This window comes from Halictus rubicundus, chromosome 7, assembly GCF_050948215.1.
Source record: "Halictus rubicundus isolate RS-2024b chromosome 7, iyHalRubi1_principal, whole genome shotgun sequence".
Lineage (NCBI taxonomy): Eukaryota > Metazoa > Arthropoda > Insecta > Hymenoptera > Halictidae > Halictus > Halictus rubicundus.
The window spans coordinates 10,240,454-10,255,876 of record NC_135155.1 but is presented as its reverse complement, the minus strand read 5'-3'; the positions used below and the strand labels follow the sequence as shown (position 1 = coordinate 10,255,876).

The 15,423-nt window shown below is 42.3% G+C and overlaps 1 protein-coding gene across 1 annotated transcript in view; it reads left to right on the top strand.

The window, feature by feature from the left end:
• Positions 1-13,327: 13,327 nt before the first annotated feature.
• The window catches only part of Sema2a (Semaphorin 2a), a 361,481-nt gene continuing 359,385 nt past the window's right edge, over positions 13,328-15,423 (top strand). The window contains exon 1 of the mRNA XM_076791077.1: positions 13,328-13,451. Coding sequence (XP_076647192.1) covers positions 13,328-13,451 — 124 coding nt within the window. The remainder of the gene's footprint in view (positions 13,452-15,423) is intronic.

Genomic DNA, 15,423 nt, shown 5'->3' with positions numbered 1-15,423 from the left:
TTATCAGTCACTGGCAATGCTGCGCATTAAACTCTTCAATTATTTATTAATAAAGCACGGCCCCTGCTTCCTCGGCCGCGTTTCTTCCGTCCGATCGTGCTGAAATCGTCTACGGCGGAGAAACATCGGAACTGTAATTATTTTCCTAGCTAGGATACTCGCGAACTTCCTCTACGAATTCGACCAAGAGGAATCCCGGCGATTTATCTTTACACGAAGCCACTTTTTATCCCGTTGCTCGCTCTCTACGTATCGTGATATATCAACGAGGGTCGAACAAGAGCATCACGAACTTCATCTGTGAGCTTGACGGCTGTGTAGCTTAGAAGAAAAATCTCATGATTCAATTGTTAATTGAATTCAAATAAAGCTCTGAAATTTTTCGGATTCTTCAAATATTGTTGGAAACCGGTTACAGATAATTTACCGGTGTACGAAGATTTATTCCATCAATATTTCCCAAATTTATCCGAATTAGACAGTTTAAAAAATGTTTAACATCATTACTGAAAGAATATTATTGAAGCTTTTTCTGCACAGAACTAAAAATAAAAAAATAATAGTCCTACACGATCTATGTCACAGCACGGATTGGGCTTAGGTCAAGACTTTACTGTATTCGTGACAATTTTCTTAAGTTTCTCTGAAGCATGAAAATATCTCTGAAAATGTGAGAAAATTCGTACAGCGCGGTGGAATATTCATGAATAACTATGATTGATTACGCTCTACAGCGTGTTCTTCGATTCGTTGGACATTAACGGGATATTAAGTGACACGATCCGCGCGAGCAAATTTCTGGCTGTAGTTTCGAGTTTCTAACCAACGGTCGTAATTGACCCGGTGATAGAGTAGGAATTAACGATTGCAACTTCGGTGTTGTTTTCAATAATCTGGAAGTCTATTCCGTGTCCGTAGCAGCTGCTCGGAAATGTTCAACCGCGAATTAGTCTTTTCGAGAGCGGAGGCAACGACAGATGTTTCAAAACAAATGGCCACGGTAACTTTCTGTAATTGAAATTAATGGTTTATCAGCGTGCTAGGCTATTAATAGGAAAGCCGGGTATGAACCCATTAAATCCGGGATGGTCATTATATAAATGGATTGTGAAGTTCGGGGCGACATAAACGTTGATAAATATGCATTTTCTTGCCGCGCCTGGAACGGCACCGATGTTTTCGGATTATCACGATCGTTAACTGCAACGTGACAATCACTTTATGATATCGATACAACCACTGCTACTGACAACCGTAAGTGCCCGCGCGAAATATTGTAAATTGCCGGAACGTATTTGGGCCGTTTTACAAATCATTCCTCTCGCGCGGAAATTCGGCGTGTCCAGCGTAATTTAACGCATTTGTCAAATCATAATTATCAACTCAGTCTAAGCATTGAACTAATTTCTATAAAATTCTGTTTTGTTATCGATATATAGCGATGTGAGGTGAAACTTTACCTCAGGAAACCAGAAATTTTTAACTGTTTTTCATGAAATCCTAAAGGTTTTGGCGAGAAAATGCAGAAAATCCAGGTTTCAGTGCTAGGGGGTCACTAGTTCAAAAGTTATGCGTGTGTAAAGATGTGCGATTCTCAGCGTTTTTGATACCGTAAAAATTGTTGGTATAGATTAGAAAACGGGCATCCAGTAGATGTCAATTTTCTTCTTCTACTAGTAAGCGACGAACGCCAAAGAAATTCGAATCACTGTAACCATAGAATAGATTGTAGCAGTAGAGAGGTTAAGAGTAGAACAGTTTTGGACGGATTGCACGAACTTTTTGAGGGCATCGTGTGCGATATCGCGCCGTCGATCGGCCCGCATAAAATCTCGTTAGCAAACCGATGAACGCGGACTGTCGAGCAGCTAACCGAGTTATCCAGCACTTGTTCAGCAGCCGGTTGTCCCTCGCGACGCTCGCTGTCTTTGGCTGCCGCGTGCGGCTTCGGTTTTCCCACGCGACGCTCTCTTTGCGACACACTCTCCTGTCGGCGCGGCGCGGTGCGGAGCGTGTACCTGCCCATTATAGCTAAAAGCGTAGCGCACTCGATTATCACGTCGCCGCGCGTGGCTGAAAACTGAAAATGCCGTGGGCCTTTGACAGTGTAAGAGCCGAAGACCCTCCGGTCCCGGCGACGACATTAGCAGCCCCGTGAAAATTCCGCTAACAACCTTACCGCGAACTTGCCGGAGCGGTTCCCACTTTCCGCCGCGCCACGTGTGATCGATGCCTCTCCACCGCTATTTTAGGACGTGATGTGTGTGCAAACATTGTTTACCCATGCCGCGAGCCGCCCCGCTGTTTCGCCTATGCGAAAAAAATCCGGAAAACTCGGTTTCCTCTTCGAAATGGTCGAACCGGACGTGTTTGGAAATACCTGTCCGAACTGGAAGAAAAAGATCCCCGAACGAATGGTCTGTCCTGGTAAAAACCGTTCCATAGAAATTTCCGACACGTTTCGTTCATTGAAAAAGACACTTTCATTTCGTTATTCGTGACCGAAAATTTCGATTTTCGGAAAATGTCGCCACCATGTTTTTCCTATTCTTCGACTTGATTTCGCGTGATTCGAAAATTCTAAGCGATTCCAGCTCTGATTTAAGGCCTCCAACGTTTGAAAATTCTACCGGGAACCCATTTAAATCGTGGTTCGAAAATTCGTGTAAAAATTTCCATTTTCGGAAAATTTCCAATTGTTTCGGTATGATTTCGTGGTTCTCAGAAATTCTGAACGATTTTTGGCTTCAATTTAAGCCCTCCAATGTTGAAAAATTTGTACAGGAACACATTGAAAACTCGAGTCGAAGTTATTAACGCTATAGGCCTTAATCCTCTGACAGGGATATGGATTTTCAATATACATGGCCTTTCATTTTATGATTTAACAAAATCTGAAAAATTCTGTAGCACTTATTATAGTCTCTGGTCTAACGTGCAAGTGATACTCCAGCCAAATTTTATCATCTTTTCACGATAAGAATAAGAATTCGACGGAAAGTTATCAAGAAATGAAAATTTGTCTGGAACTTAACGACCCATTAGGAATGTCTGCAGAGGATTAAAAGTCTAGCAAAATGTAAATTTGCTCGAAGTTCCAGAGTCAACTCGTGGCATAATAGAGGTGCCATTTTAAATTTTGAAGTAGACTCTCAATCGGTTTGGAGTTGGACTACCCCAGAGGAGAGAATAATTTATGTTTTGAATGGTACGTGTTACTCTTTTTCCTGTTTTCATCTTTTTAAGTTGCGTTGGTAATTTCAAGTATCCCATTTACGCTGACCTTGACCAAACTTTTCCAGAGTACTCCTCGAACCTCCTCTGTGAGCTCGGCTAAAAAAATTTCGTGTTTGCAACCTGCCAAAAATTGCGGTGTTCACAGGCCATGCCTACTAGTTCTAAGCAATTATTTTTCTAAGTCAGCCACTGAAGAGAAAGAATATTAATACTAAGAATACTAATAATAATATATATACTATAGAGGGTGTTCGACTACATGTGGGAGAAAATTTAAGGGAAGGTTCTCCAAGACAATTTAAGACGAAAACGAAGAATGAAAAACTTGCGATTTCGGCTTCATTTTCTAGATATCGTCAATTAAAAATCCGCCTAGAATGCGGCAACCCGGCCAACAGAGATGCTTACGTCACAAAGGCGCGCGACATTTAAATTCGTACGCAGCTATAAACTGAATCTCTCATGGTAATTTACGACCTCACTCTCCCCGATTATTCAATAAATAACCCAGGCGCCGTTTGGCGAGGCGCGATCATTAAAGCGATGTAAAATGTTATTCTTACCTTATCACGCGGCCGCACACGTTGAAAAATCGCCTGTCGAAGCATATCGCGGCGATCATTTGCATTCGAACGCGTCAGCGAAATTCTTAAGGCGTCGGCGTGTACTCGAACGGGAGGTTAAGAAAGGAACCCTCGTCTTTTTTTCCCCGAGATTCGGCCACACCCTCGGAATCATTAGTAGAAAAGCCACGCCGCCGTGATTTCGGGGAAACACGAGCCCTCCTCGAGCACCGGGAACAACCAGGGCGAAGTCGTTTAACGATATCATACGCTTCGAAATCGTTACAACAAAGTTTTTGTTTGCTTCGAACTCGAGAGCTTTCCTCTGGCGGTCTTACGTACTTGTACGGCGAAGGGAATCCCTTCTAAAAGGGCTCAATAATGACGCACCGGGGCATAACGCTCCGTTGGTAAGATCCTCGCATTGTACCTAAACGTTGCTTCATTACCAAAAGACTTTAATTGTCTACGCGATAGCTTTTAAAAGCTCGGGGGACCATCGTGATCTACCAACTTCCAGAATGTTGCCTGATTCGCGATTATGATCCGACACACGCGCGCTTTAACGATCTACTATCTCTTGCATCAGTCTGATACATTTTTCAGATTTACGCGTTGAGTGCTACTAAAATGCTAAACTTTCCTTCAGGAAACCAGAAATTTGTAACTTTTTTTTACGTAATCCTGCAGATTTTGGCGAGAAAATGCCAAAAATCCATGTTTTCGTCGTAGGTGATCAGTAGTTTGGACGATCTTAACGATTACAATTTTTTAGTACTGCGCAAATTAGACATCAAGAGACAAATTAAATAGAGGTGCGTGGTTGTGCAATATATATGTACTTTTGAAACAGTAGTCCATTAATTCTTTGGAAGGAGGAGAAAGGAAAAAGAGAAATCCATGATACATTTTTCCCGAATCGATTTCGGCCAACTTGCAGCGTACGCAAGGACTATAATAAGGCAGCAAATTGTGTATTCGACGGAGTTGCTTTTCCGTTCCGCTTTTTCTGCATTTTTCACCTGGCGCCCGATGAAAGTCCGCGGCCGTCGAGCGTGGAGCCGCGGCTTTCAGGAACTTCAAAGAGTTACTCAACGATCGTCCTTGTCCTTTTACCTTCTTCCGAATGTGCCGCGCGTACACGTACGGGCATCAACATAGCGGAAACCGCAAGACGTCCAATAGACTGATTGCAATCCACCGGTGGCTGAAACGTCGTAGACAACAATCGGTCACCGGCGAATTGCACAAAGGGGGACCCATCCCGTAGATGCTGATTCCTGATGCTCCGGTCGCACAACAACGCGCAATTGAGCTGACGAGACGTCACGGTCTGGTCGGGAAATCAAACGAATCCTCTAACCAGTCGAAACCGTAAAATGTGCTGAACTGCACACGCTTGTCGAGGAAGAAATTTACTAAATGTTTAATACGGGCAAACAGTGTGCGTTGAATTTTTACAAAAGTATTTGATCATTCGATGAGAAAATTTGCCGAACGATTTGCGGGAGATTCACCTATTGCGCTGGTTATATAGAGTAGGTTACTTTTGTGGACAATAAAAATGTTCTGTGCCAATTAGAACAAGCAGGGGTTAAATAGAAATGTTTCTCTTCTTTATGGGTTAAATACAATAATATAACAGCGTCTGTATTTGACTAACTCATTTATGCTACACATGCGTCAAATGTGCTTATATATCTCGCCACACAGATACAGAAATCGAATTAGATCCAAATCAAATCTTTTCCCTGCATTGAATATCAAATTTGATCAAATTTCATTCATGTAATATTAACATGACAATTCCATGAATGGCGCATTAAGCTAACGTCGTGGATCTAAGCTAAATCTGATGAATGGTGAACCTAATCTAACAATGTACGTTTAAAAGTGGGAATAACACACTTTTCGCAAATTATCTTCACTCAATTTTCTCGTGTGTACCACGATTTGTTAAACATCCTGTACACGAATGGACAAACGAGGGCTTGGTTTGGCCCAGGTGTCATCGTCATAGTTAGTCTTCCAAAATAAATTGTTTTTGGAAGGTAAAAGCGTTCGGCGTTATACTCGGCTGATTTCGAAAAATAATATTTATCCGAATCACGATACATGGTATTAAACGAGGGGGCGTCGACGGTGAATCTTGTTTGGCAGTCTCAGACACGGAATCTGCGGACCCATGGCCGTCTCGAATCGAGATTATAAATATTGATCCTGAGCGTCCTTCAAGTTTGAGTGCACTCGAGGAGTCCCTCTTGTCCCGCATTTCTATACCCGGCTGGTCGAGGGGGATTCTTCGTGGCGAAATTGAAATCCGAGAGGTTCCTCCTGCTCGTTCCGCTAGAAAGAGAGTCAAAGTCGCCTGGGCAAATTAAAATTGTAGGGCACGGGCATGGACAACTGCCCTTTGATGGCCGCCCCGGCGGTCACGGATCATCTAGCCTCCCGTCGAACAAGGAACGGTATTGGAAGGGCCGGCATTTCTTTATCGCGGGATGCACCGAACGATCAGGGATGCAAAAGTGCTCAGAAACTTCCTCGCACAGTGTTACAACACAAATGTCACGTTAAAATCATCTCTGCGACCGTTTAATGATATTGAAACGCATTGCTGTCCGAAGAAACATTTTTCTGTACCTAACCCTGCGAACTTAACAATATTAGTGTTTGTCGATGTCTGTACTACAACAACAACAAAAAAAAATATATGTAAAGATTAAAGAGATGCTTGATAGAATATTCAAAATTACGCTAATGGACGAAATTAGGTAATTTTTCAGAAGTTTGACCTCCAATGACCTTTGACTGGTTTGACTGGTTCAGTGGCCTTGAAACATGTTGTCAAGGTCAGATCATTCATCACAAACAACTTTCTTCTTTACGTGTTACCGTCACTCGACCTTGGCAATGACCTTGACAACATACTTCGAGGCCATTGAAATCGACGAGGAGGTAAAACTTCTTAATAATTAGCCGGAGTTGTGAGATACACTAAAAAATGATTAATTGAATTTTCAGTAACAATTTTCAAAAGAGGATTTTAGTACTTGGAAAAATGAGATACAGGTAAGGTGGTATTTAAAAAAGAATGAGAATAGATTGAAACAAACCTGAAGAACGTAGCAGTGTTAAGTGGTGCAACGTATAGTGTGGCGAATAAACGCGATTTGCACCAGTGCCGTACCGTATGCGAGGAAAATTTAAAAAATACCGTGTCAAGGATTACGGCGTTGTCGTTGTAATTGAAAAATGAGATAAACTTCTGCAGTGCCGAAAGAAACCCGATTGGACCAGAGGACGGTCGCGTCGTCCCGACCAGAAGGAGCCGAGACTTCACTCGAAGATCAGGAACGGGTGTTAGGCTGTTCGTCCCACCGTCTCGTCTTGCCCTGTAAATCGGTTTAACCGAGCTCTCGTTAACTTCGTTATCGCTAATGCTCGCTGCAATGTAGCTAAGTGGCTGTTGCTGCCTCGAGCTGCATTGCCCCCGAGCCTCGCATCCTTTGCCAATTACTTTACTGCCGGCGAACTCCTGATTCGATTAATCAATTAACGTAAGTTAATTTCGAGAGGATCGTGCCTTCGATCTGCCCGACACCGGTCCACTTTTTCCTCTCGCTGCGACTCAGATTGTTTTTTAACAACCTTAACCCGTCATGCGGGACTGCATCTTGCGCAGCCGGTCTTGTAATTACCCGCTCGTCGATTGCATATTCTCCATTCGCCGATTGGAACTGCTCGCTTGTATTTCACTTTTTGTTTGTCCGTTCGAGACTTACCTTTCGTACTGACAATTTAGCATGGCTCTTAGATGTGTTGTGTGCATCGATGAGTAGAATAGTCTAGTGACTTTTCACAATATAAAATTGACATGACAAATGCTCCGCCTCGAGATATTAAGTAAAAGTCGTGTCGATTTTTTGTTGAAGTAGGAGAAAAAGAAAATTCGACCTTTAGCAAAGAAGAAACAGAGTTGAGGACTCTCTCGTTTCTTGGCCCTTATTGTTTCAGGATTCAAAAAAATCTAAAAAATTTTAGAGATACTCGCTATAGTCAAATATTAAAACCCTTTCGCAATAAAAATAAAAATTCGACGAAAAATTAGGGAAAGATAATGCGAGCGGATATGGCCAATTTTGGGAGTTTCAAGATTCGTTAGCTTGGCCGTGACTTGACCTTGAAACACTCGGGACTTGATGAAGTTAGAAATAGTGAAGCTGGCGTTATTACGAACTGCGATCATCTCGACGCTCGGTAAACGGCGTCGGTTTACGTTTGACGAGTGTCCAGTTTCCCTCCGCAAGGGAGTGTCCCGTGACAAAGCGACTTATTTGGATTTGGTGCTACCAAAACGACCAAGAGATTCACGAAAATCACAGTGCGAAGGCGGGACGAGTGTCCTAGAAATTCTAGGCGGCGCTAACGCGTATCGATCGAGTGGATCGTTTTGGCGCGTCGAGGCTCCGGTAAGGCCCCCCCAAAGTGCAATCGACTTCACCGAATCGCCGAGTGGAGAACGTTTGAACTGCACTATTCAGAAACGCTGTAGGCGTCCTCTTCGGCTCTATCCATCCGTGCCTTCGCTCCTCTCGCGCCAGCCTCCTTCCCTTACCGCGTGCAATTACTCTGATTTCACCTTCTGAAACCAGCAATTACCATCCGCACGCTGGCTATAATTAATAACTATGAATTCAACGGATTTCTCCTCGCCTCTCGATCCTTCAATTGTTCGTTAGACGGCGCAGTTTAACTCATTTACATCCTAAATGAGTGAAAAACGCCAATTCCTCGTTTCCCTTCCGTGTCCCGATCTCTACTCGCAACCATTTCATCCGGAAATATATCAATTCCATTCGTTGAAGAGTGAAATTCTCTCGATCTCTCGATTGTTTGTTATCGCAGAGACGAGCAATGTTTGATATGGTAAAATTGAGTAGGCGACAAAGCAGTGCAAACGCCAGAAGAGTCAGACCCTTAGGATTATTATTCCTCGACTGTGGATCCTTGTACAATTTAAAAATTTTCCAAGGCGTTTGTGAGAATGGAGATGAAAAATCTTCTCAATAATTTTAATAACTTTCTGAAATTCCTCCACTGTCTTCGTTTCACACTCGTTTCACTCTTTATTACATTGCTTCCAATTCATTAGAATTGTCAAGCAGATAAGTCACTTTCTACTATACCTACCGAGCACTGAAAGTGACTGGCATGTATCGTCAAAATGACGGGTTCTAATATTCTTAATTTAAAATTATTAAGATTCTAAGGATGCATACATGAAAAATTATCTAGCAAATTTATTTCTTTGGGTATATGTTATTCTTAAAATATTGCTAAAAATGTGGATAGCATGTTCTTGTTATTTTTTTAGAGTAATTCAAAATAGTCGCTTTTAGTGTTCCATAAACCGAGTGTTAAGAATGAAAAGACTGTATTTTTGGCCATTTTTGTTTTAATATTATACATGAATTAAGACATTTATTGAATACCTGGCGCTGGTAGGTTCGCCGTTAACTATCGTTAAGATCGACAATTTTCGATTTCGCCCAGAGACGCGCAGTGCAGTAATAAATGGCAAGGTGTCGGAGTAATGAAAAATCGTAAAAACGAGGCAGAAAAATGTTAGCGGGCGACGAGGCATCGAGTCGTTCTCGAAGGGTGCACTTTACGCGCGGCAGACGCTTCTTATCCGCGCGACGAGGCCCGTCGCGTTTTGAAGTTCAGCAAACGCCACTCCGCGAGGGAAAGCGAGTTTCTGGTTCCCCGTGAATCAGGCCTGATGAACTACTAAAAACGAGCTACATTGTCGCGCCAACTTCTGGCCCGTAATCCCGTGATACTTGTATCCTCGGACGGCCGAAACGCCGAAAAAGAAAACAGCTCGTCTGCGCAGCGAACGCTTCAAAGAAATTATAATTGTAACGTACAGCAATGGTTACGACGCTTCTCCACTTCGCTCTGATCGCCCTAATGTTGACGACCGGACTTTATGCGAGCACACAGCTCTGATATACGCCAGAAACGTATGTGAACTGTAAAAGATTAATTCAATAAAAATTATTTCATATTTAAACTGCTACAATTTCGTCAAAATTAATTGCTTTTCTTTTGGACATGCTACAGATTGAAACGTCTCTAAAAACATTGGAAAATTATTTTCGCGACGGAATCTTCTTAATTACATTTTTTGCAGCACACATTCCCATAAAATTTCAGGTCGTTTTTGTCGAATAAAAATAACATCAAAATTCATAAAATTGTTAATGTTCAAGTTATCGCGTTAAGGTAATCTTAAAGTTATTAGAGTCACCGAGATAGGCATTAACCTGCCCAATCACCATTCAATTTGTTTTATTTTGTCTCACCCGACGAAATATTCTACGAACACATAAAAATCCTGGGTGAACTTACGACGATCATATTTTGGACGGCGCGCGCCCCCGGCGGAAGTAATACTTTCAGTGGGTGCTTAATTAACTGAGGACACCACGGTGCGAGCGAGGGACGACGGGAAAAACTCTCGTAACGTAGTCGCACCTTCCTGTGTTCGACGAGTACGAATAATCCGCGGTCGTTCCGGCGCGCTCTTAGGTGCGAAAGTTTTGATTTACGAGTGTCGGGGCGCGTTCGATGGCGAAGCAAAAGTTTCTCGGCGACCGAGAACGCTCTATTAGTACCATTCGTTATTTTCTTTCGTACACCCCCGGCCGCGAGAACCGGCAAGAACCACCAAGAAACATTCGCGAGTTGGCACGCAAAAAAGCTGCCGGATCCGCGGCGGATATCCGGTTCGCGGTTCAAGTGACTCCGATGGTTTTTCGTCATGGAAAACTGGTTATTGATACTGCACCAGAAACTCGCCCGGAAAGTTTTCTCGCGCGGATCTTCGACCGGCAAAAACATATTTACTCGGCGCCGATGTTAACAACCCTCCACGAATCTTTACCACTCGGTAATAGAAAATGGAAAGTCGATACTAGTACCATTGAAGCGATGCAGCTCTTCAGATGCAGTTGTGTATTTTTGCACATTGGGTAGCCTGGCATTTTTGCCCTTTCAGACATTCGAACGTCAACCAAATAAGACACCCTATGCAGTCGAAAGTGTTCTCACTATTCTGTTTCAGAGCTTGCTGAATCATGCAGAATGTCTCCAAAATGTACTTCCTTAAAATAAGCGATTCCTGAGGTCATTTGAAGTAACTTTTTCCTTTGCGAAAATATTCTCCGCGACTTCGTTAACGAGTTATTAACGAAACACTCTGACCAATCAGAGCGCGGCTACAGCGGACGGAGTTCGGCTCGGCGACAGAAGCGACGTGAGCGTGACGTTGGCATTGGCCGAGCCGAAGTCCGTCCATTGTAGCCGCGCTCTGATTGGTCCGTGTATTTCATGGATAACTCCTTCACAAAACCGCGGAGAATATTTTCCCTAAGGTAAAAATTACTTCACATAACCTCAAACATCATCCCTCTGTATATTTCAATGATATTTAGAACAGTTGAGAAATACTACAATTTTAGATACTATGTATAGTGAGTGATCTTTATGCAAAATATGATTATTATTGAGTTGTAACAAGTTCGTCTATTTTTTCAAATTATTTTAATTTTTCTACTGTTTGACATTGCATGCGCCCATTCTTGTCACAAATTCACAAGATCTGTAGCCTAGTGACCAAATTACTTGAACCATAGTATTAAAAATATGTTTTTCAACCACAGAATGTAGTGTCGTCTACAGGACTGCTAAATGTGCGTTTCCAATTTTCAAACATTAATATTTCATACAAAACTGATAAGAATTCAGTGTAGCTTTTGTAGCGTGTTTGTTAAAGCCGCGCCGCAATTAAATGAAAAATAAAACCACTCTTCGCATGATCTTCCGGCGAAAAACTTTCATCCGCGGGAAGTTTGATGCCGACACAAGACGGTTCAGTCGACGAATCCTGATTTTCCAGATAGTGTCTTAACTGGCTCGGGCCACTGTCGAGCAAATCTTGGCCCACTGCCCACCCCTGATCTCTTTCGTTCTGCTCGGCTACGTAGCCAAAATTCTTTGTGGAAAATCGAAGAACTGCGGACGATCGACCATGAAACTTTTATGATTTTCAATTTTATTTTAGCTGGCCGCTGCGTCACTATTTTGTAAAAATATTAGTTCCGATTGTATACATGCTTGTAGAAATTTTAATTTTTGTACAGTGCATTTAGCGTGATTAGAGTCAGAATTGTAATACCTCGACTACCAATACCTGGATATGTTTTCATAGGGGATAGTTACTATCTATATTTCATACATTCTTAAAATTTTTGGACTATAAACTTTTTACTTCAGGAAACAAGAAATTTTTAACTTTTTTTATGTAATCTTGTAGATTTTGACGAGAAAATGCTGCAAATCCAAGTTTCAATGCTAGGAGGTCACTAGTTCAAAAGTTATGCGTGTGTAAAGATGTGCGATTCTAAGCGTATTTGACAGGTAAGGGCGGCGCCATATTGGTATGTACTCAGATGTCGTCCAATGAGCGGAGCCGCGAGAAGGTTGGTCGGAATTAGGTTCGTGTGGGGGGTAGTGCCCCACATTATCGACATCGCCGTGTGCTTGTGCTGCCATCTAGCGGCTTAGCTTTAAACACGCATAACTTTTAAACCAGTGAATTCCTAACTTTAAAACTTGGACTTTCGGCATTTTTTCGCCAAAATCTACAGGACTGCATAAAAAAGGTTATAAATTTCTGGTTTCCTGATGTGAAGTTTAACCATATAACTTTGTCGTCTAATTTCGAATAGTTTTTAGCTCATGGTCTGTTATTTGTTTGGCTCTAGTACAAATTTTGCAAATTTTCATTAAAATCAAAGTTGAGAGGTTCTTACCTTATAAAATTGTATTCTTAATTCAATATTTTTTTTTTAAATAGACGTACATTTTCTTGAGTTGCACTGAATACACCGAGCTAAACATCCTTCTCGGATTTACCTGAAATTCATTTTTCTCCAGAAATGATAGGATTGCTTCTTTTAAACGACATATATTTCATGTTCATTGCACCTGTGATAGATTTTCGTTATTAGTCGTAACCGTGCAGGCTCGTATAAGTATGATTTGTAGGACTCCCCGAGTATTCAACTTCGGTGTTATAGCTCTCCTAAAAAAGGGAAGTGCTATCGTCTCACTTATATCGATGTAACCTATAAAGGAGGAATACTGTGCCGTAAACGATCCGACGTAAGCTTTACGCGTACGATCTGCAGAAAGTTCATAAATTATAGAAACTGTGAACATACACAAGTACAGAAAATATTTTCCGAGTTCGTAAATTTTATAGAGGGTGTTCCATTTAACTTGAGCACTCGATCTCGGTGAATATTGATAATAAAAAATATTGTCAGAGAAAATCATTTTTCTCGAGTTCATATTTTCAAAGACTTCACGTGATAATGCGTTGTATAGATAAAGCAATCATTTTGCTTGTACAGGATACAAAACTCACAACGAGAAATCTGTTTCTGTTGCAGTGTATGAGTGTCAGCGCGATGGATACCTCAAGAAACCGAACGTGGCTAAGAAGAATGGCCAGTCTCCTCTGGTTCGTCTTCTTATTCGTCGGAGCTTCGGCTGGAACTTTGGAGAAACTACACGAAGGTCAGTCCCTTTCAGCCGTTTCCGACTCTCTTATCTTTATCGACATTCGTAACAGGTTTCTCGATGCAATTCGCTAATGAAAAACTGTTGCAAGACGGCTCTCTGCTCTCTGAAGTTAAAGCCAGCTATAGAATACATTATTATTTAAACTCACGCAGAAAACTGCGTCTTTTAGATACAACACAGTCATTGAAAAGCTTATCAAAAGGCTTTCCAGGTGAAGAAATCCCAACTAAGCCAAAAAATCAACTTCTTCCAACGATTTACAAATATCAACATACGTTCCAATTTTTCATGGCAATAGCTAACATTCTACAATCTGTTTGCAACAATTCTACGTGTTCCACAATTCTTCAACAATTCGTGTGAAAGATACCGTCAGCTTCAAAAACTCCACGCGATCGCGTTCACGAGGCAGAGCACCGGCAGCTTCTCGATCGAATGAATTTTGTAATAAAAATCACGTAGCGGGTCAGAGGACACGCTGGCCCGATCGCGTTACCATCATTTTTCCAGCGTGCGACCGAAGGCGAAGAGTATGGAGCGCGAAAAGTCATTATCATTCTTGTCCTCGTCGCGGATCGACGCAGCGTCGGTGACAGGGTTCGAGTGACAATGATAAATCTCTGTTTAATGTATTGAACGGGCCGCGAGATTTATTAGGTTTACAATGGCGGAAAATCGGGGCCCGGCTTCGCGTCGCGTCATTAAAATCTTCCACGCGTTACCGTCCGGTTACCTGTCGGTTAATCCGTTTCTCGTCGCTTCGCCAGCACCCGTTGGAATTCCGTCGACGCGCAGCGTGCTACTCGAAAAAGCGGAAAAAGTCCATTTTCAAAAGTACTCCAAACTGAAAAAAATTGAATACAGTCGATCGAACATTTATGCCACGATGTGATATAATTTTTCCCATATTCATTAATGAAGTTGCAATGAAACAACTATTTGCAACTTCTTTACTTACCGAATGTAATTACTGAAAAATGTTATTAAATGTACTAGATGTACACTCGAATTGTATCAAATTTCATATTGATATTGCTCATATTTCGCAAGCACACGTTATTTAATATGTTCAACGTTTACTCTTCATTTAAAAACCCAGTTTTACACATTCTGACATCGATTTTTCAGTCACTTCTGATAAGCAAAAAAATGTTTCGAATAATGCTTAATCAGTATTTGGACATTTATAAATTCCAATATGTAAGATTTCGAGAAAAATTTTTCATAACAAAAAATTAAGGTCACTTTGATTTATTGGATACTAGTAATAATTTGTTATCTGACGATGCTGTAGCCGACGTTAAGACAAATCCAACGACCTACCATACGATGGCTTTGAACCTATAAACAACGTTAGAATGCTTTTTTCCGGTTTTCGGGCCGAATAGCCCGCCGTGCGACGGGAGGATAGTCTTTGACACGGAATTCTCGGATAGCTAGCAAGGCGACCGAAATCGCGCAGATGGCTGAACGACCGGAGATAATCGTAAAAGAAGCGTAAGAGCGCGAACGGTGGCGAGGCACTTTAAGCCGCGTTCGTAATGCGATCTCCTCGAAACCCCGTCCCCGGTTCTGCTGGTCGTCGTCGCTTCTTTGGTTTCTCGTTATCCTGATTTCACGTTGCCGCGAGCAAGACGCAGGGTGAGCCCCGTCGAACGACCGCAGGCTCGTCCGCGCCTACAACGCCATATGATTTAACCATAAATTTCATCTGCATAACAAGGCGACGACGGCCCCTCATGAATAAAGTCATTCGTATTTCGATATTAATCACGCCTCGCCACACCACCCGGAACGACGAGTTTAGCCGTCCCCGCACGACCACGCATACACCCCCGACGACGATTTCCGCGTTCTACGATTCACGCGACCGTATCGCCGCGACGTGTCTGACTACGCGACCGCTGCCCGAACGGCTTTCCGCAAAGGTGAAGCGGGAAACGATCGATTGTTCTCGGCTCTCGCG